Source organism: Loxodonta africana, chromosome 4, assembly GCF_030014295.1.
Source record: "Loxodonta africana isolate mLoxAfr1 chromosome 4, mLoxAfr1.hap2, whole genome shotgun sequence".
NCBI lineage: Eukaryota > Metazoa > Chordata > Mammalia > Proboscidea > Elephantidae > Loxodonta > Loxodonta africana.
The window spans coordinates 123,776,888-123,797,582 of NC_087345.1; the positions used below are offsets into that span (position 1 = coordinate 123,776,888).

The following is a 20,695-nucleotide window of genomic DNA, read 5'->3' on the forward strand; positions in this document are numbered from 1 at the left end:
TCTAACCTTTCCAGCTACTTCTGAAATCCCTGGTAGCCTGCTTCATCAATAGCCCATTTTAGCTCCTTAGTTTCTGTATCAGTCAGGATTCCACCAGAGAAACAGTAAGGCATATATTCATACATACATGATAAAGATATAGATATATATATAAAGAGGTTTATTGCAAGTGACTGACTTACGCAACCGTGAGAGTTGGCAGGCAAGTCCAAAATCCAAAGGGGTAGCTGCTAGCTATTAGGAAGGGCAGGCTGGAAACTGAGGCTGAAGCTGAAGCTGCAGTCCAAGGGTAGAATTTTTTTCTCTCTCAGGGCACAGCGGCTGCAACAAAGGCCTCCAACATAGCAACGATTATGAGGATGGTGCAGGACCAGGCAACATTTTGTTTTGTTGTAAGTAAGGTTACTATGAGTCGGTGCCGCCCGGATGGCGTCTAACAACAACAAAGAAACATCTGTTCTGCTCTAAGACCTTTCAACTGATTGCGTTGAGCCGACCCAAATTATCAAGGATAATCTTTATTTAAAACCACCTGATTGTAAAAGTCAATTAGATGTACTAAATACCTTCACAGCAACACCTAGAGTGGTGTTTGAATAATGTAGCCTAGCCAGCTTGTCACATAAAACTGATCATCACAATTTCCTTTGTGGTTTTTCTTTTCTCTTGCTTGAGCTCTTTGGGGCAATGACTACTGCCCAAAATTCAGTGTTGCTAATGCTGCTTATGTCCATGTCTGTGGGACACACCCTTCGAGCAACTGAAGCTGTACAACCCATGCTGTTGAATCTTCTCATGTTCCCCTGTGCTCTTAAAATTTCCCCCAGATTTCAGTGACACGGACTTTCTTTATACTCTCTCTTCTTTGGGCCTCAGGGCCCAGGATAATCTGAGTGGGAGAAACCAGGACATACTCAAGAACTAAGTCTACTTTGGTTTTTTTCTTCCATTGTATCAGAAGGGAAGACAAAAGATCACATTCTTAGCACAGCCTACAAGGTCCTACATTGTGCCTCCCCTAGCTCTCCAGCCTCATTTCACAATGGTTTCCTTAGGCTTCCCTACCCTCCTGCTTCATCAGTCTTCCTTCAGTTCCTTGAATTTACCAGGCTCACTCCTGCCTTGGGCCTTTGCATACGCTGTTCCCTCTGCCTGGTGTATTCCCGTCCACACTACACCTTCATTACCCCATCTTACGTTTTTACATATGTTACTAAATATTTTATTATGTTATTCTTTCAGATCTCAGTTGTCATTTCTTCAAAGATCCCTGTCCTGACCACTGTGTCTGGTTATTTCCCCCTTGTATACACTTAGAGTATTACGTACCATAATTAACTCTAGACCTTACCAAAGTTGAAATTTGATATTTACAGATGTCATTCTTGTTTAGTATATTTCTCCTTGACTAGGGTGTAAGTGCATAACAGCAGGGACCGTGTGTGTTTCGGTTCACCATTTGTCTCCAGCACTTAGCAAGAGTACCCGGCACAAATCAGGTGCCCAAAAATTTGGGGAATGAATAAATAACTGCCCTTTATATCCTTTTTAGGGTCTTAGTCAAATAATTGATACTAAAAAAAAGTTTGTTAAATTAATGAATTTATTTGAATTTCAAACAAAAATGTCATCATAAAGTTGAATATGTTTTAACTGAGTTCACATATATCTTATCTCCAGAATATCTCCAAACAATACTACTTTTTTGCCTTACCATTGAACTGATAATTTACACTAGATTAAGTCTTTTTTTATTTTTTGCAAATAGTAGGTGTAATGCTAAAAGCTTTTAAGTTGATGTTCAAAGACCAGGGTTTTAATCTTAGCTCTACTCTCTTAACTTCACTAAGTCTGATTCCTTTGCAATGTAAAATCATATTACTAATTCATATATTGTCTTGTTACTTTGGAAATTAAACTGAATTAACGTAAAGCATCTGGCACATATCCATACCCGTTGCCACCGAGTCAGTTCCGACTCATAGCGACCCTGTAGGACAGAGTAGAGCTGCCCCGTAGGGTTTCCAAGGAGCACCTGGTTGACTCAAACTGCCAGCCTTTGGTTAGCAGCTGTAGCTCAACCACTTAGCCACCAGGGTTTCCTTCTGACACATAAGAGATATTAAGTAAATATTAATTTATTTTCTTCCTTTTAAAATAACTTTATTATTGCCTTATCTGAGAAGGCAGACAGCGAGATAGCTTAGCTAGATGCTATGCGTCATTTGATTTCTTGACTGCTGCTTCTGTGGGTATTGATTATGGATCAGAGTAAAATGAAATCCTTGACAACTTTTTTGTTGTAGTTGTTTATCATGATATTGCTTACTGGTCCAGTTTTGAGGACTTTTGTTTTCTTTACGTTGAGGTATAATCCATACTAAAGGCTGTAGTCTTTAATCTTCATTTTCAGCAAGCATGTTTGTGTCATTTGCATATCGAAGGTTATTAACGAGTCTTCCTCCAGTCTTGATGCCAAGTTCTTCATATAGTCCAGCTTCTCTGATTATTTGCTCAGCATACAGATTTAATAAGTATCATTCAAGGATATAACCCTGACACACACGTTTCATGATTTTAAACTACACAATATCCACTTGTTCTGTTCAAACAACTGCCTCTTGAACTATGTACAGGTTCCTTATGAACACAGCTCTGCTCTGGAGTTTCCATTCCTCGTAATGTTGTCCATAATTTGTTATGATGTACACTGTTGATCAATAAAACACAGGTAAACATCTTTCTGGTATTCTCTGCTTTTAACCTCTCCTTCTAACCAAGATCCATCTGACATCCCTCACTCCACATCTTTTTATGAATCCAACTTGAATTTCTGGCAGATCTTTGTTAATGTATTGCTGCAACCATTTTTTTTAAATTATGTTCAGCAAAATTTTACTTGCACATGATATTAATGATACTGTTCAATAATTTTTGCATTCTGTTGGGTCACCTTTCTTTGGAATGGGCACAAATATGGATCTCTTCCAGTCGGTTGACCATGTAGCTGCCTTCCAAATTTCTTGGCATAGGTGAGTGAGTGCCTCCTGTGTTGCATACGTGTACACTACATATAAACCAAACACATTGCGGCCAAGGCAATTCCAACTCATAGCAACCCTATTGGACAGAAAAGAATCGCCCCATAGGATTTCCAAGGCTGTAATTGTTAAGGAAGGAGACTGCCACATCTTCCTCCTGTGGAACGGCTGGTGGATTCAAACTGCTGACCTTTTGGTTAACAGCTGAGCTCTTAACCACTACGCCAACAGAGCTCCTTAAACTATACATAAAGAAACATATACTATATATATATATATATATATATAAAATATATATATATATATATAATAGTATATGTATATTGTTGTTGGAAACCCTGGTGTTGTAGTGCTATGGCTGCTAACCAAAGGGTCGGCAGTTCAAATCCACCAGGCGCTCCTTGGAAACTCTATGCGGCAGTTCTACTCTGTCCTACAGGGTCGCTATAAGTCGGAATCGACTGACAGCACTGGGTTTGGTTTTATATTATTGCTGTTAGTATTGGTGGAACTGGCCCCTGACTCATGGTGACTCATGCACAATGGGAACATGATCAGACCATTGTGAATAGAGTTTTCATTAGCTGATTTTTGGAAGTAGATTTCCAGGCCTTTCTTCCTAGTCTGTCTTAGTCTAGACGTTCCAGTGAACTCTGTTCAGCATCACAACACCACACAAGCCTCCACTGACAGACAAGTAGGTGGTGGCTGTGCTTGTAGTGCATTGGCCAAGAATCAAACGTGGGTCTCTCACACCGAAGGCCAGAATTCTACCACTGAGCCAGCACTGCCTTCATATGTATGGACATGCTCTGGCCATGTTTCCTACAAATAACAGGGGAAAATCCTCAAGAGGAGCTGAGGTTTTGAGCCAGGAGTTGGTCTTCTCCCGGGTTTTAATTCATTCCCTGCCCTTAGCTTGCTCTGTGATCCGAGAGGATATCACTTACTCTCCAGGAATGACCTGTAAAATAAGACTATCCCACTTCAAAGAGTTGATGTGAAGGATCACAAAATTAAACATAAGAATGATCACAGCATCGAGACTCTAAAGTCCTATCAGATTCTTAAGTGTGAAATAAAATTGGCCATCACAATGCTTCCCTAAGCATGTTCAAAGGTGTTAACAGAAGTCTTCAATAATAGAAAATTAGAAGTAAAAAATGGGAACTTTGTTAGTTAACGCCATAATTAATTATCCCCAATGCCCTTTACTCCACCTCTGGGCAGTACGTTATATTGTAGAGTCTTTAATAGAAAACAAACAGATTCATTTAAAATATGTTGTTGTTTTAGGTGCCGAGGAATTGGTTCCGATTCATAGCTACCCTGTGTACAGAAAGAAACACTGCCCAGTCCTGTGCCATCCTCACAATTGTTGTTATACTTGAGCCCATTGTTGTAGCCACTGTGTCAATCCATCTCGTTGAGGATATTCTTTTTCTCTGACCCTCTGCATTTAAAATATGAGGATACTTAAAAGCATGGAGCTATAGGATTCTGCTTAACCAGTAAATAACACGCAAGCAAGGTGCTAGTAGATATGTTTTTGATTGACATTTCTTATGAAATTTCTTATGAAATTATTTTTGCAAAAATATTCTTCCCCAAGTAGGTAGCCATATATCCTAATACAGTGTATTGAATAATTGATTTTTCCTACCACTTTGTGGAATTGCTACATTTATCACATTTTTGTGCTTTCCATCAAGTTACACTGATCTATGTTTAAATAATTACAGTTTCCTGACTTTCAGGAAGATAGAGATTGTATGTGGAAGTTTCAGCTGAACCTACAAACATCTAGATCTGCATAGCATTTTGCTCAGTCCTAAAGTGAGCTCTCATGAATACAAGGCCAATACACAGAAGAGTGCTTTTAGGGTAAGAGATAGCCATGCTAGGCCCAGTGTATTTTATTCATTCATTCAGCGAATATCTATTAAGTGCTTACTATGTGCCAGGCACTGGGTGCACAGCCAGGAAAAATATCACAAGGTCTCTGTTCTCATGCAGTTTACATTCCAAATGCTGGGGAGAGAGACAGTATGGCTGTGATCTTAGAGGATGGATTGGCAGGGGGCAGGGGGCAGGGGGCAGGGGGCAGGGGTGAGAACAGGGAGATTATTTTGAGGCCATTATAGTTGTTCACCCATATGATGGAGAGCAGTGGATAGATACACCTGAATTATTACTCTTCCTGACATAGTCCCTCACCTTTGTCTCCTCTCCCCTCAACAGCAACTATCTGTGCCATCATGGAGCTGATGGCTTCCTTCAGTGTGATCTCATACCAAACTGTGTCCCTGTGCTAGGCTGCTGGCACTTTAAGAGCAGGAGCTTCGTCATGATAGGAAAGACAATAGCAGTCATAATATGACCATGGAGCACTTATTATGAGCCAGGCAGTACACACCTTATCCCATGTAACTGTCAAAACACACACACATGAAATGGGTGATGTTTTTCTCCACTTTATAGATGAGGAAACACATTTGGAGAGTTTCAACTTATTTATCTCTGTAGCTCCAGAGCCTGCCTATCTCGCTTATAGTAGACCTTAGAAAACATCAACTGGAAGGTTCAATAAATTAAAAATATAGCCAAAGAAGAGTACTTGCTTCTTTTTCCTATTCTGATTATTACCTTCCTTGCTTGTGTCTCGCACTCTCTACCATGACACCATTCAGGCAAAGGAAACAATCTCAAGGGGATTGGAAAATAACTGAATATATATGTATAAAAAAAAAAAATTGTATATATATATATTTTTTCCCCTGGCGAGTTCCATTTCCTACATTTAGAAGAATAATTTATTCTGCCCAGTGTCAGCACTTCATCTGGTTCAATATCTGTAGACAGACATCATAACTTTCAATTAATCAATCTAGTTATCTCATACATGACCATGCTATCAATACTATAAGAAAATTAATACATCAATCTTTAAATTAATAATACTTTTTGGTTCTCAATTCAATGTCACCTCAAGTGGTGTAACACTATAGAAAAGAATAAGTAATAATTAATGTATGACAGTGTATCCGGAAACCCCAAAATAATAAAAAAATTATTTCAAATAATCTAAGAATTTATTAAATTAGCCAGGTATGTAGCTAATCTACAGATGTCAATAGCTTTGCTGTGCGCAATCACTGATTATTTATATTTATATAATTGCTATTTATACTGGGAATTAATTAACAATAAATGCAGGAGTTCTACATGACAAAAACTTCAAAACACTAATAAACCAAAACCAAACCCACTGCCGTCGAGGGGATTCCGACTCATAGCGACCCTAGAGGACAGAGTAGAACTGCCCCATACAGTTTCCAAGGAGCGCCTGGCGACTCAAACTGCCGACATCTTGGTTTGCAGGTGTAGCACTTAGCCACTACGCCACCAGGGCTTCCTCGAAACACTAATATTTTTAAAAATACTTGAAAAGGTAGATATATTAGAATATACTTGAATACCAAAACAAGACAAAACCCATTGCTGTCAAGTTGATTCCGACTCACAGCGACCCTATAGGACAGAGTAGAACTGCCCCATAGGGTTTCCACGGAGAAGCTGATAGAGTCAAACTGCCAACTTTTTGGTTAGCAGACGAGCTCTTCACCACTGTACCACCAGGGCTCCAAAACTTGAACACTTTTCTGTTATTTTACAGGAAACTTTGATAATATAAAAATGCCAGTTCTTTCTTAATTATTTACTTAATACTTTCCCAAAAACATACCAACAGAACTTTTTGATGGAGAATGGGAATGGGAATAGAGGGAGCTAGACAAACTGATTTTAAATTCAAGTGAAAAAAATAACCATGCAATAATATCCAAGAGATATAAGCAAAAGGAAACATAATGAGATGCTATTTCTGTACAATCTTAAATATACTCTAAAAGTGTAATTATTTAAACATAGATCAGTGTAACTTAATGGAAAGCACAAAAACGTGATAAATGTAGCAATTCAACAAAGTGGTAGGAAAAATCGATTATTCAATACACTGCGTTAGGATATATGGCTACCTACTTGGGGAAGAACATTTCTGCAAAAATAATTTTAAGGTAGACCAAACATTTAAAGTAAAATATGACAGAAAAAAAAAAATACCGGGTGAAAACATGAAAAGCTTTTTTTCATTGGAATGGGAGCAACTTAAGTAAAAGAAAATAGAAGTACAAAAAAATTTTGATAAGTTTCACTATATAAAAATTTGAATTGTGTACACGATACACAATACCATAAATGAAAGTCACAAAAGAGGGAACTGAAAAGGGGAAGTTATTTGCACCATAGATAAAATATAAAGAGATAATCAAAACAGATACATAGATAGATAGCTAGATACATAGAGAGATCTTTTAATACAAGTATCAACCAGCCCATAGGAAAACTGGCAAAGTACATCAACAGATAATTCCCAAATAAAGAAATAAAATTAACTTTTAAACTTAAAATTTGCTCAATCTAAGGCAAAATAAAATTTTAATAATATTCTGTATATGAGAATATGAGGGAAAGTGCACATAGTTGGTGAGAATTTTAAATAGTACAAATTTTGGGGGAGCCAATTTGGCAATATTCTTCAAAATCCATCCATTCTACTACTAGGAGTTTATCCTAGAGGTAAACCTGTGCAAATGAGGATTATACGTGCAGTTATTGCAACAAAGATGCAAAAGCCTGAAAATAACCAAAATTTCTGTCAATATGAGACTGAATAAGCAAGTTAGACTATAATCATACAAATGTAATCTATGCAGATATTTTTAAATATGACTTCTGACTCATAGCACCCCATGGAGAACAGAACTAAATACTGCCCTATCCTGTGCCATCCTCACCATTGTTGCTATGTTTCAGCTCATTGTTGCAGCCACTGTGTCTGTCAATCCATCTCGTTGGAGGGCTTCCTCTTTTTCCCTGACCCTCTACTTTACCAAGCATGACGTCTTTCTCCAGGAACTCATCTCTCCTGATAAGGTATCCAAAATACATAAGATGAAGTCTCACTATCCTTGCTTCTAAGGAGCATTCTGGTTGTACGTCTTCCAAAATGCATTTGTTTTGTTCTGGCAGTCCATGGAATATTCACTATTCTTCACACCATAATTCAAAGGCATTGGATTCTTCTTTGTTCTTCCTTATTCACTGTCCAGCTGAGGAGATTGAAAATATCGTCATATGGATCAGGCGCACCTTAGTCCTCCAAGTGACATGTTTGCTTTTGAACACTTGAAAGAGGTCTTTTGCAGCAGATTTGCCCAATGTAATACGTCATTCAGTTTCTTGACTGCTGCTTCCATGAGCGTTAATTGTGGATCCAAGTAAAATGAAATCCTTGACGATTTCAGTCTTTTCTGCATTTATCATGATGTTGCTTATTGTTGTGACGATTTTTGTTTTCTTTATTTTGAAGTGTAATCCATACTGAAGGCTGTAGTCTTTGATCTTCATTAGTAGGTGATTCAAGTCTTCTTCACTTACAGCAAGAAAGATGTGTCACTTTCAAAGATGTCAAAGATCATTAATGAATCTTCCTCCAGTCCTGATACCACGTTCTTCTTCATATAGTCCAACTTTTCAGATTACTTGCTCAGCATACAGATTGAATAAGTATGGTGAAAGGATAGAACCCTGGTGCACACCTTTCCTGATTTTAAACCATTCAGTACACCCTTGTTCTCGAACAATTGCCTCTTGGTCTATGTACAGGTTCCTCATGAGCACAATTAACTGTTCTGGAATTCCCATTCTTAGCAATGTTATCCATAATTTGTTATCATCCACACAGTTGAATAATTTGCATAGTCAATAAAACACAGGTAAACATTTTTCTGGTATTATCTACTTTCAGCCAAGGTCCATCTGATATCAGCAATGATGTTCCTCATTCCAAGTCTTCTTCTGAATCTGTTTTGAAATTCTGGCAGTTCCCCATCGATATACTGCTGCAATTGTTTTTGAATTATCTTCAGCATAATTTTACTTGCATGTGATATTAATGATATTGTTCAATAACATCCACATTCCATTGGATCACCTTTCTTGGAATAGGCATGTATATTGATCTCTTCCAGTCTGTTGACCAGGGTTGGCCAGGTAGCTGTCTTCCAAATTTCTTGGCATAGACAAGTGAGTGCTTCCAGCATTGCATCTCTTTGTTGAAACATCTCGATTGGTATTCTGTCAATTCCTGGAGACTTTTTGCCAACGCCTTCAATGTAGCTTGGACTTCTTCCTTCAGTACCATTGGTTCTTGATTATATGCTATTTCCTGAAATGATCGAACATCAACCAATTCTTTTTGTATAAGTGACTCTTTGTATTCCTTCCTTCTTCTTTTGATGCTTCCTGCAACATTCAATTTTTTTGCCCAGAGAATCTTTCAATATTGCAACTTGAGACTTGATTTTTTTCTTCAGTTCTTTCAGCTTGAGAAATGCTAAGCCTGTTCTTCCCTTTTGGTTTTCTAACTCTAGGTCTTTGCACATTTCATTATAATACTTATTTTCTCATGCCACCCTTTGGAATCCTCTGTTTAGTTCTTTTACTTCATCATTTCTTCTATTCACTTTAGCTACTGCATGTTCAAGAGCCAGTTTCAGAGTCTCTTCTGACATCTATTTTTGTCTTTTCTTTCTTTCCTGTCTTTTTAATGACCTTGTGCTTCATGTATGATGCCATCCCACAACTAGTCTGGTCTTCATTCATTAGTGTTCAGTGCTTCAACTCTATTCTTGAAATGGTCTCTAAATTCAGGTGGGATATACACGAGATTGTACTTTGGCTCTCATGGGCTTGTTTAAAATTTTTTCAGCTTCAGCTTGAACTTGCATATGAGCAATTGATGGTCTGTTCCACAGTCGACCCCTGGACTTGCTCTGACTGGTGATACTGAGGCTCTTTGTCATCTTTCTCCACAGATATAATCAGTTTAATTTCTGTGTATTCCATCTGGCAAGATCCATTTGTACAGTCATCATTTATGTTGTTGAAAAAATTATTTCCAATCAACAAGTCATTGGGCTTGCAAAATTCTATCATGTGTTCTCCTGTGTTGTCTCTACCGCCAAGACCATATTTTCCAACTACCGATCCTTCTTAGTTTCCAACTTTCCCATTCCAATCATCAGTAATTATCAAAGCATCTTGATTGCATGTTTGACCAATTTCAGACTGCAGAAGTTGATAAAAATCTTCAATTTCTTCATCTTTGGCATTAGTGTTTTGAGCATGAATTTGAATAATAATCATATTAACTGGTCTTCCTTGTGGGCATATGGAAATTGTCTAGTCACTGACAGCATTATATTTCAGGATAGATCTTGAAATGTTCTTTTTGATGATGAATGCAACTCCATTCCTCTTCAGCTTGTTCCATATGATTGTCCAATTCAAAATGGCCCAAATCAGTCCATTTCAGCTCACTAATTAGTAGAATGTTGATCTTCAAGCGTTTCATTTAGTTTTTGACAACTCCCAATTTTCCTTGATTCATATTTCACACATTCCATATTCCAATTATTAATGGATGTTTGCAGCTGTTTCTTCTCATTTTGAGTCATGCCACATCAGCAAATGAAGTGATGTTTGCTGATGTGGCATATTTGCTTAGTTCTCATAATATTAGTTTTTATGTTGTTTAGCTCTTACGTGTTGGTTTTTCCTCCTGCGCTAAATATTGGTCTTATTGATTGTTATTGTGTATGTGTGTTTTCTCTTCTTTAGTTGTTGAGAAAATTATTTCCCTCCTTTCTTCAGTTTATGATGATTTTTGCTTTTCTCATAGTAGAGGTCAACTGTTTACTGATTGTTTACTAACAGTTGTGTATGTTCACCTATGTTACAGCAGTCCAGAGGGGCATTTTCTCCTTATATACTATTTCCTACTCTGACTCTAATGCCACTGGAGTCTAGAGTGAGGGTGGGTGCCTAGATTACCAGCACCATCAGCCCCAACTTCTACCCAATAATATGAAAGAAGACCAGGGTGGAGGATAAGTGAGGGTTTCTGCCTCCACTGGCCAAGAGTAAAGCTCTTCCCTAGTCTCCCCTACTCTAGTCAAAAAAGGCAGCTGAGGACAGGGAGGGACAAGGGCTGTAGAGGGAGGCTGGCTGTGTGAGGCAATGGCAAGAGGTCAGCCCTGAACAATAATGGTATTCATTCAGCCCCACACTTCTTAGTGTGCTTCAGTCCAACTCTTAAATTCTGAACTCGCTGATGTTATCTGCAATTGAAGGAGCGTTTAATTGGGTTAGATCTGAAGTGGTGAGACAAGTCTATTTTACCAGTCAGGAGAACAGTCAGAACACATAAAACTTAGTCCCTGTTCTCCCACATATTACATGTGTCGTTGGTGGCAAGTAGAACAGGTTGGATAAGAATTAGTTCATTCCGAATGTGTAAAATATAGGCTTGGACTACACCTGGGTTTTCAAATTGGTACAAATATAAGAATCACCTGGACATCTTATTTAAATACACATTACAAGACCTCTTCCCTGGAGATTCTTATTCAGAAAATCTGGAGTAGGGTTCAAAATTTGTGTTTTTAACAAGTGATCATAAGTGGTTCTCATTATCAGGAAGCTTTCAAAAGATTTCAAAAAAAAAAAAACCCAAGCCCTAAAATTCTATGACTAAAATTTACTTTAGCTATTCTTTTCTTTTGTCCAATGTGTTCTTCCTATTTAATATTGTCCCTCCTCCACTTCAGTGTTTTGCATCAGAATCACCTTTGGAGGTTTTAAGCTTATCCGTCCATGCCCATTTTCCAGCTCTGGCTGAGAATCACTGAAAGCCGCAGTCCTTGCACCTGCTCTTCAGCACTAGTGTTGCACTGGATATTTCCCATTTGCCCTTTCCATCCCTCTCCACCCTTCTCTGTTCTCTGCTGCAGGATTGTCCTTTGCTGACTACACCAATGGTTCTCTTTGCTCTCTGACTTCCAGGGGGTTCAGCCAATGGGAGGCATCGACAGGAGAATGGAGTGTGGAAGAACAATGTTGGGGTATTTATTAGCCTTGCCCCCTTTCTTCTGCTTACCTTCAGGATCACTGCGGGTTGGCTCATCCCTCTTCTGAAGGCTACAGCTCTGCCAGGTGCTCCCTCTTAAAGTTGGAGGTGCTCTCTTTGGCTTCCTTTAGGCCTAAGTTGGTATGGCTTCCAGGCTGTTGTTAGCCCTGAGTTCCTGCACCAAGCTTTGTAGATCCTTCTTAATCCTTCCCAAGCCTTTGTAAATAGTCACTTTATTAAGTTTTCCTCAAATACCCTGTTTGAGGATGCCATCTCTTTGCTGCCAAGATCCTGACTGGGACAATGCCTTACTTTTATCTCTTCATATGTGCAGTTTATATATTAAGGGGTTTCTTCTGGTACTTAAAAATAATAGAATCTTATAGTTTGGGGGGAAAAAATAACTAAACCTGTTGCCATCAAGCTGATTGCAACTCATAGTGACCTTATAGGGCAGAGTAGAACTGCCCCATACGGTTTCTAAGGAGAGGCTGGTTGATTCATACTGCCAACCTTTTGGTTAGCAGCCGAGCTCTTAATCACCGTCCCATCAGGACTCCCCATTAGTTTGAAGGGACCTTAAATTATATTTGCTACCAAAACAACCAAACCAGTTGCATTGAGTCAACTCCAACACATTGCAACCCCATGTGTGCAGAGTAGAACTGCTCCATAGGATTTTCAAGGCTGTGACCTTTTGGAAGCAGATCATCTGGCCAGCCTTCTTATGTGCCTCTGGATGGGTTTGAATTGCCAACCTTTTGGTTAGTAGCCAAGTGCTTAACTGTTTGCAACCGTCAGGGTTGCCATATCTACTACAGCTTACCACTATACTGCAATCTTAAATGAAATAGGTCTGCTTTATCCTGCTCTTTATAACTTTTTAAATATTTGCTACCAGTTATCATTAACCATTATTAGTTCTTTCAACATTTCCCCTATGACATAGTTTCTAGATCCTTCTCCATCCTGACTATTGGTTGTGTTCCTTTGGATGTGTACTGTTTTGTCAACATTATTATTTCAATAAAAGAAACATTTGCAAAGGAAGCTGAATGTTGTCCAGAGTCTTACTCAGCTAGGGAAGAATCCAGACCTCCCTAACTGAAAACACACTGGAATGAACAAGGAGAGACAGACTCATTGGCTGTCAACTGGGGCAGGGGATGTGAAAGGCCAGGGCCAGCTTTGGTAGGAGTGAAAGCAGGTGTATTGGTACAGGCAGGATTTCCTGCCAGAAGAGGAAACCCACATACTACTACACTTCCTTTTATGTCATGGTTCCACTATTGAATTTGCACCTTACTTTTCCTTTTGTACCTCTAGTCTTCTGACCAGCAGGTAAGTTGGTGGTTTGTGCAAAATAGTTAGCACAAAGCCTGGCTTACCGTACTGCAGCAGAAGAAATTTTCTTAAGTGCTGAGCTTCTCTAATTCCTATGCTCAGACTCTGAGGATCTCAAATTCACAGAATTATAAGTACCAGGGAGCTTAGATATCTAATTTGGGTAGTGGAAAGGTTCAAAAGGTGAGATTTTGTCCAAGATTATACAGCAATTTAATGGCAGATGCAGGACTAGAACCCATATCTCTTTCCTATCTATCATCCTGTCTCTTTTTTCAGTTTGTTTACCACATTCTTTTACCACAGATTACAAAACTGAAATGAAGAAATTAACACTGCTAGTACTGAAGCATCCGAGTCAGACTGAGGCAGTATTTGTATTGCCCAATTGCTTTGGAAGTATTGGGGAAAGAAAGCTATTTGCACACTTCATTTGACTAAACTTCAGGAGTGAAACAAATCACCATTTTGTCTGGAGGGTTCAATTGCCTATTCTATGCCTCCGAGTCTAAACCTTATAGTATACAAATCACTGAAATTGAAGGTTTAAAGACAATTTCTTACAGATGTGCACAAAGCCAGTCAATATAGGCACAGATAACCTGTGACTTCCACATTAAGCCACTGGATGGAGTCATTTCATCGAGGGGATGCTGTGAGAGGGAACTTTCCTGAATCAAGTCACCGAAAAAGGCTCACAGTGCTGAGAGTTCTGAGTTAAATCCTTATTCTTCCACCAATTTTGAACCATAAAATTTAAAACTTCATGGGACCACAGGGATAACCTAATTCAGTAACGTTTAGACCCAGAAAGTGCGTGATATACGAATTTATGAAGCAGCACCAGGGCTTCACTCTTGATCTTGTGTTCTTCCGCATACATTGTGCTTATTTCCTGTATGATGCTTCTTTGTTCAATTGGTTCTCAGAACAGGGAGTCAGGTGTTTACATACAGCGTTCAACACTACTTCACAATGAGATTCGAGGTAACATCTCATTTATTAAATGAGAAAGGGAAGGAAGTGGCCTGAATGTTCTTTTGAAAGTCTACAACTAATTCTAACGAATGCCTAGCAAAAATAGATTTGCAGGACTATATAAGCAAAACATAAGAAATGTTCGTTGCTTCTACCAGCTGATAGGAAAAGGTAGCAAAATTTGAAATGCCCCAACAGAAGTAGCTTCTCACCCACTATTCTGATCTGAACTATACTGCAAGAGAGAATAAGACACTAGAAGAAACCTTAGAGGTAACTGATGGGAAATGGCTGTGTAAGCCAAAGAAACCATTTCTGAACAGCTGAATTTCAAGGCTCTGACAAGTCAATAGGGCAAAAATAATTGAAGTTACTGCAGGTGCTGTTGAGAGTCTCAGAACCTCTGATGCCTCAGATAATACCAAACTGAGCCAGCTCGTGTAATTCCAAGTGACTGAAAGCTTCCCAGGGACAAATCACGGTGATATCTGCAAGAAAGGGAAGAAGAACATGTAAGCCAACTTCATTCCTAAAAGAGCCTCTTCTGCTCAGAAAGACATCCTTCAGGCAGGGATGCCTTTCTGCTCTCTTGTATTCATTGTCCAGTCACTGGGAAGTTATCCAGCCCAGGAAAGGTCAGACAATTATTTATTCCTCTGCGTGGCTCTGACTCCCACAGAACAGGGCCCCCTAGGCATCTCAGTTGGTATCATTCAGCATACTCTTTGGAGAGTTGACCTCCAGGTTTTGACTAGGACTATCCTGCGGGAGTGCAGCTCATTGATGGTACAGAGGTTCCCCAAAGCGTAGCCACTAAGAAGGGAATTCTAGTCAGGCCAAGGGTTAAAATGACAAATAGACGCTCTTTGCAAAATTCCCATGGTCTGGAAATCCACAGTCTCCTAACACCCTTACCCAATCCGTATAGGTTCCTTAAACTTCTTAGACTTACTCTTCAGTTACTTTACCTTTTGAAATGTCTATATCCAAGTGCAGGGTACCCTGGTAGCGTAGTGGTTAAGAGCTATGGCTGCTAACCAAAAGGCCGGCAGTTTGAATCTACCAGGTGCTCCTTGGAAACCCTGTGACGCAGTTCTACTCTGTCCTATTGGGTTGCTGTGAGTCAGAATTGACTCAACAGCAACATGTTTGGTTTTTGGGTTATATCCAAGTGCATTCTTAGAAGCAATCTTAAGGCTTTATCTAATTCAGCCTCTTGGTTCAGGCAATTAGACGTTATTATCCCTGAGTTACAGAGAAGCTCACTAACACCTAGAGAGGTTAAACAAACCCATCGCTGTCATTGAGTCTATACCAACTGACGGCAACCCTATAGGACAAAGTAGAACTGCCCCATAGGGTTTCTAAGGCTGTAAATCTACAGGAGTAGACTGCCACATCTTTCTCCGGCAGAGCCACTGGTAGGTTCAAACTGCCAACCTTCCAGTTAGCAACCAAATGCTTAACCACTGCACCACCAGGGCTCTTTAGAGAGGTTATCAACTAGTTAAAAATCACACAGTTATAGAGAAGCGACTAGAATCCATGTCAAAAGCCCTCAAACTTTCTCTCATTGTGAACTTCCTCACTATTCCAAATATATTGGCAGAGTTAAGAATATCTTCCAGAGTCTAAAGTGAATTTTCTGGCCTTCTCTAGACCTGGAAAAATACAGAAGCAGTTTATTTAGAATAGGAAATGAGCTTTATAAAGGGGTTGGAACAATTTATTTGAGATCCAGGAGTGGCATTCAGCTGCAAAAAACTAATACACGGAGAATTTCCTGGTAAGACACTGTTTACTTCGAGAGCCACCATTTATCAACAGTGTATTGGATGCATTCAGTGTGCACAGCCCCCTTCTGAGTGGTAGCGGATGTGTAAAAAGAGGAAGGTAGAAGGGGGAGTGGTTTGTCCGGTGGTGTGGAAAGCTCTGCAAGGCCCCATCCTTATTTCCAACAGCTTACTCTGTGGACTTAGATCGTCACTTTAATTTCTATATGTCTCAGATTTCTCCTCTGACCAAAAAAAAAAGAAGCTGGGCTAGACTAACTCCAAGAATCATTCTACCATAAAGGTTTACAATTCATCATTATATGTCCCCACCAGTTGTTTAACAAATCAAGACCAATTCATTAAACTTTGAGCCTAGTCTGATTTTTTTTTTTTTTTAGGGTCTTTGCACCTAGGCACACACTTGTTTCTTAGGACGTTGAATTATACCCTTATATTTCTACGTCCTCAAACAATCTGCTATATTAAGTATTTCTTATCACCTTCAACTATACCTTGAAGTTTGAAGTACAAAAAAGGTAGATTTCCCAAGAACAAATTTCTTACTTAATCCCTTGGGTGGCTCACCTGTTCCTAGCCCCTCCATGCCTGGGATGTCATCTCCGAACCTATGAAAAATAAATAAACAAATAAAAGACAAATTAGCTATCAGTGCAAAAGGACCCTAGATTGATGCACTTGGAAAATTTCCTGTTTCAAGGGGGAAGAAGAAGAGGCTTAAGTCTTTATATTTGTAAAACTCCCATTGTTTGCTTTGAGCCAGGGCAAAGAAAATGGCATGCAGGCAGGTTTTACACAATATGCCCCTTGGAGAGATGTTTTTCCCCTCTAAAAATGTAGTCTAAGACAAGAGACAAAAAGAATTATTGGTGGAAAAATTTAGTCAAGATTCTTTTTTTAAAATAGAAATTAGACTGAGAAAGTAATACGTGAAGATATTAAATAATGATTAATTCATCAATTTATTCACTTATTCAAAAGCATTTATTGAATATCTGATAATGACCAGGTATGGGAATTAAGGAAAAAAACAAACAAATGGTGTCTGAGGGGTCTCAGCCTTAGGAAATGGATATAAATAAGTAAATGTGATATAAAATGAGTTATGATAGCTGAACGTACAAAATTCAAACCTAGAAATTCTCATATAGTTTGCCTAAGATAGTCAGTAACGACTTCAAAAAGAAATTAACGTATGAGCTACATGTTGAAAAGGGATAGGGTTATGCCAAGGAGAGAAAGAAAAAAGCAAAGAACTGAAGGCATAAGATTTGAAGTCATAAAAGTAGAGTATGTGCTGGAAATGGCAGTGGTTCTGTATTCCAGACTAGAGCACAAGGTGTGTAGGTGTGATGGTTAATGTTGTGTGTCAACTTGGCTGTGCCATGATTCTCAGTGGTTTGGCAGTTATGATGTAGTTTAGCTTTTTAATGATGTAATCACATCCATAATGAGATCTGATATAATGTGATCACCTTTATGATGAGATCTGTTGTAAGTGACCAATCAGTTGAAAGAATTCCTTGAGGGTATGGCCTGCATCCAATATAGGTGGACTTTCTTGCAAGGCTCACTGGCTTTTACTTGCTCTGGATTTTGCAACTGGCTCTTGTTCATCTGACCTCTGGTTCTTGGAAATTAAGCTAGCAGTTTACCTGCCAATCTGGGGATTTGTCAGCCTCCACAACCTGTGAACCAGAGGCGTGCTATCTAACCTTCTGATCTTGGATTCATTGGCACCTGCAGCTGTGTGAGTCAGGAGAAGCCTCCAGCCTGACCCCAGATTTGGGACTTTCCGGCTTCTACAACTACATGAGCTATTTCCTTGACATAAATAAATCTCTCTCTATATGTACTGATATGCTGCAATGGTCTTGCTTCTCTAGAGAACCCAGCCTAAGACATTTGGTACCAAGAGTGGCTCTAGAGAAATAAAACCATTAAGGGTGAATTTTCTAAATTGTTACTCCAGTCTGGTTAGTCTTTTAAAGGTATTGATGACTCTGTTTCTAGTAGTTCAGAGGACACTGCTAATCCATGTCATAAGGTGGCAACAGAAATACACAAAATATCATCACCAATAGATCAGATATTGGTGAGAAGCAAGATTTTGGGTGATTACGTGTTTGAAATCTTTCTACAGTTTTGTAATAATGAAAAGTATAGGGAAGCTGGTTGGTTCACCAAAGTAGTGAAAGAAAAAGATGAGCTCAGGGCTTCAGACTCAAAGCTCAAGTGCTGCATGAACAACCTCAAAGTTTTCACTTGTGCCTTGAAAGAAACCCTATTTCTTGTAGTAACAGAGCTGATACTGCCAAAAGCCAAACCCACAGTCTTATTGTAAGAGTAGCTGAATTATAACACCAACCGAATTCCCAACCTTGAGTAGTGTCTGAAGTTAAAGTGAGGGTATTGTTTGGGAAGAAATGGGATCCTAAAACTTGGGATGGGAGCATATGGGCAGATAATCAGGAAACTGGGGACGTTGAGCCCCTAAATTCCATTGAATCACTCCTGCCAACAGAGCCAGCCCTCTCACTCACATCTGAAGAGATTACTCCATCTTTATCTACTAGGCCACCCTCCCAGATAAAACTATTAGCTCTTTCACCCACATCTGATGACATTAATGCAGCTCTGTCTGAAGAGCCTTTGTCTGAGTCATTGCCTGGGGCAGCACCTGAGACAGATGAGTTACAAAACAATGCCGAAAAACACATGATGCAGCAAAGATTGAGTTAGAGAGGAAAACAGAGGACAGGTTGGAAATTTTGTAAATCTGTTAAATATTGTGAGCATTAATTTCTCCAAACCAAAGCAGCCTTGTGGGGAGGGGAGGGAAAAGGACAATAGAAAGCTTCTCTTTTCATCTTAGTCTTACCCTTTCACACCTTTCTTAGGAGGTTTGCTTTTGAATTGGCGGGTCTGCCTCTGCTTGAACTTCGGGGGGCCCTTGCGTGGGGTGGTAGGACCCTGGCTTGAAGCTGGAGGAACCAAAGTAGTGCTGTCACTCATTTCAGTGGTTCTTGTGTGGCTGATGTTTCCCTTCCAGGCGCCTTAGACAGTAATGAGAGAAGATTCTTTAAGGTAGGGGGACCATTAGTTATCATGGTCACTGTGCATTGTCACTGTAAACCAGAGAAGAAAAGCACTTTGATAGAAAAGCTCAGTATTTTTGCTGACACAAAAGTGGAGAAGTTATTTTTTAATAGCATTTTAAAGAAAAATATGGTATAAATCAATGGAGACCCTCAGCATAATGGAGTGTAAACTGACAATTTATAAAAACTCAAAAAATTCAAGTAGACTGTTTCAAAAAGTCTGCCACTAACTCTCTATGCAAATTTATTATAATGATGTACTTCCCCTCTGTGATCAGCAGTTTTCCCATCTGTAAAGGAAGGGAAATAGACTAAATGGTGTCTATAAAATAATAAAAAAATTATTTTATAGTCTTCTAAAGCTCTGATATGTTCTTTAACCAGCTGCTGTCTTATCAACTCCCACTCATGCCAACCCCATATGTGGCAGAGTAAAACTGTGCTCCACAGGGTTTTCAGTGGCTGATTTTTCACAAGTAGATAACCAGGCCCCTCTTCCTCTGGTGAACTTGAGCCTCCAACCTTTTGGTTAGCAGCCGAGCACATTAACCATTTACACCAACCAGGGACTTTGATATGCTTTCAAGTTTTACGTATTTTTCCATCCAGCTGCAAAATAACATAATTTTAAATGTTTTTTGAACACATTTTATGGGCTCAGTTTTTATTATAAACTCACTGTTGTAAAGTCAATTCTGACTCACAGAGACCCTACAGGACAGAGGAGAACTGTCCCATAGGGTTTCCAACACTGAAATCTTTACGGAAGCAGGCTGCCACATCATTCTCCTGTGAAGCAGCTGGTGGATTTGAACCTCTGAACTTTCAGTTACCAGCCAACTGCTTAACTACTATGTCACCAGTTCTTAACAGACTTAATTCATCTTCACATTATCAGTAGACTTCTCTCCTAGTTCTCAAGGATGACAATGTCATCACCTAGACAGGGGGAGCTCTGAGCAGAGATACCAACACCCATGAGTGTATTCAATATATATATTCAAGACACACACATTCAAATAGGAAAATCAGTGCACGAAGATTAAAGAATAAGTTTGTGCTTTAATGCCATATCCACACACAGGTTCTTTAGCCTCACATTTTTCAGAAATTTTCAACATTTTCTCCTATTCAAATCATCCAGTATGGTCTTCCCAGAATTTCACTCTGGCTGCAGAAATGCACACTGTTATTCTTCAAGTACAAATCAAAGAAAATGATTGCTAAAGTTTTTTTTTGTTTTTTTTGTTTTTTGTTTTTTTTAAGGGATGTGCTAATACAACAAATGGCAATTTTTTTCTTTCTCCTTTTTAATGGCTGAAAATACCCTGGGAAGAAAGATTCTGAAAAGCCCCAAAGATAAGCCATTCCCTAATCTACTTTGTGGTAGCTTTGTTTGCATGGGAT

At 39.1% G+C, this 20,695-nt stretch overlaps 1 protein-coding gene and 1 long non-coding RNA gene across 2 annotated transcripts in view; both read right to left on the reverse strand.

Annotated features, from left to right (window-relative positions):
- Nucleotides 1-1,265, reverse strand: part of LOC135231228 (uncharacterized) — a 29,580-nt gene extending 28,315 nt beyond the window's left edge. Inside the window, exon 1 of the long non-coding RNA XR_010321888.1 lies at nt 183-1,265. This is a non-coding gene — a long non-coding RNA (uncharacterized LOC135231228). The remainder of the gene's footprint in view (nt 1-182) is intronic.
- An 11,386-nt stretch (nt 1,266-12,651) lies between these two features.
- On the reverse strand, nt 12,652-20,009 carry PDE6H (phosphodiesterase 6H). Its single transcript, XM_003405673.3, has 3 exons — nt 19,069-20,009; nt 16,755-16,795; nt 12,652-14,882 (listed from the first exon to the last, which is right to left on the reverse strand). Exons 1-3 carry the CDS (start codon nt 19,200-19,202, stop codon nt 14,806-14,808), a joined length of 252 nt encoding a protein of 83 aa, XP_003405721.1. The 5' UTR covers nt 19,203-20,009; the 3' UTR covers nt 12,652-14,805.
- Between the last annotated feature and the right edge of the window lie 686 nt (nt 20,010-20,695).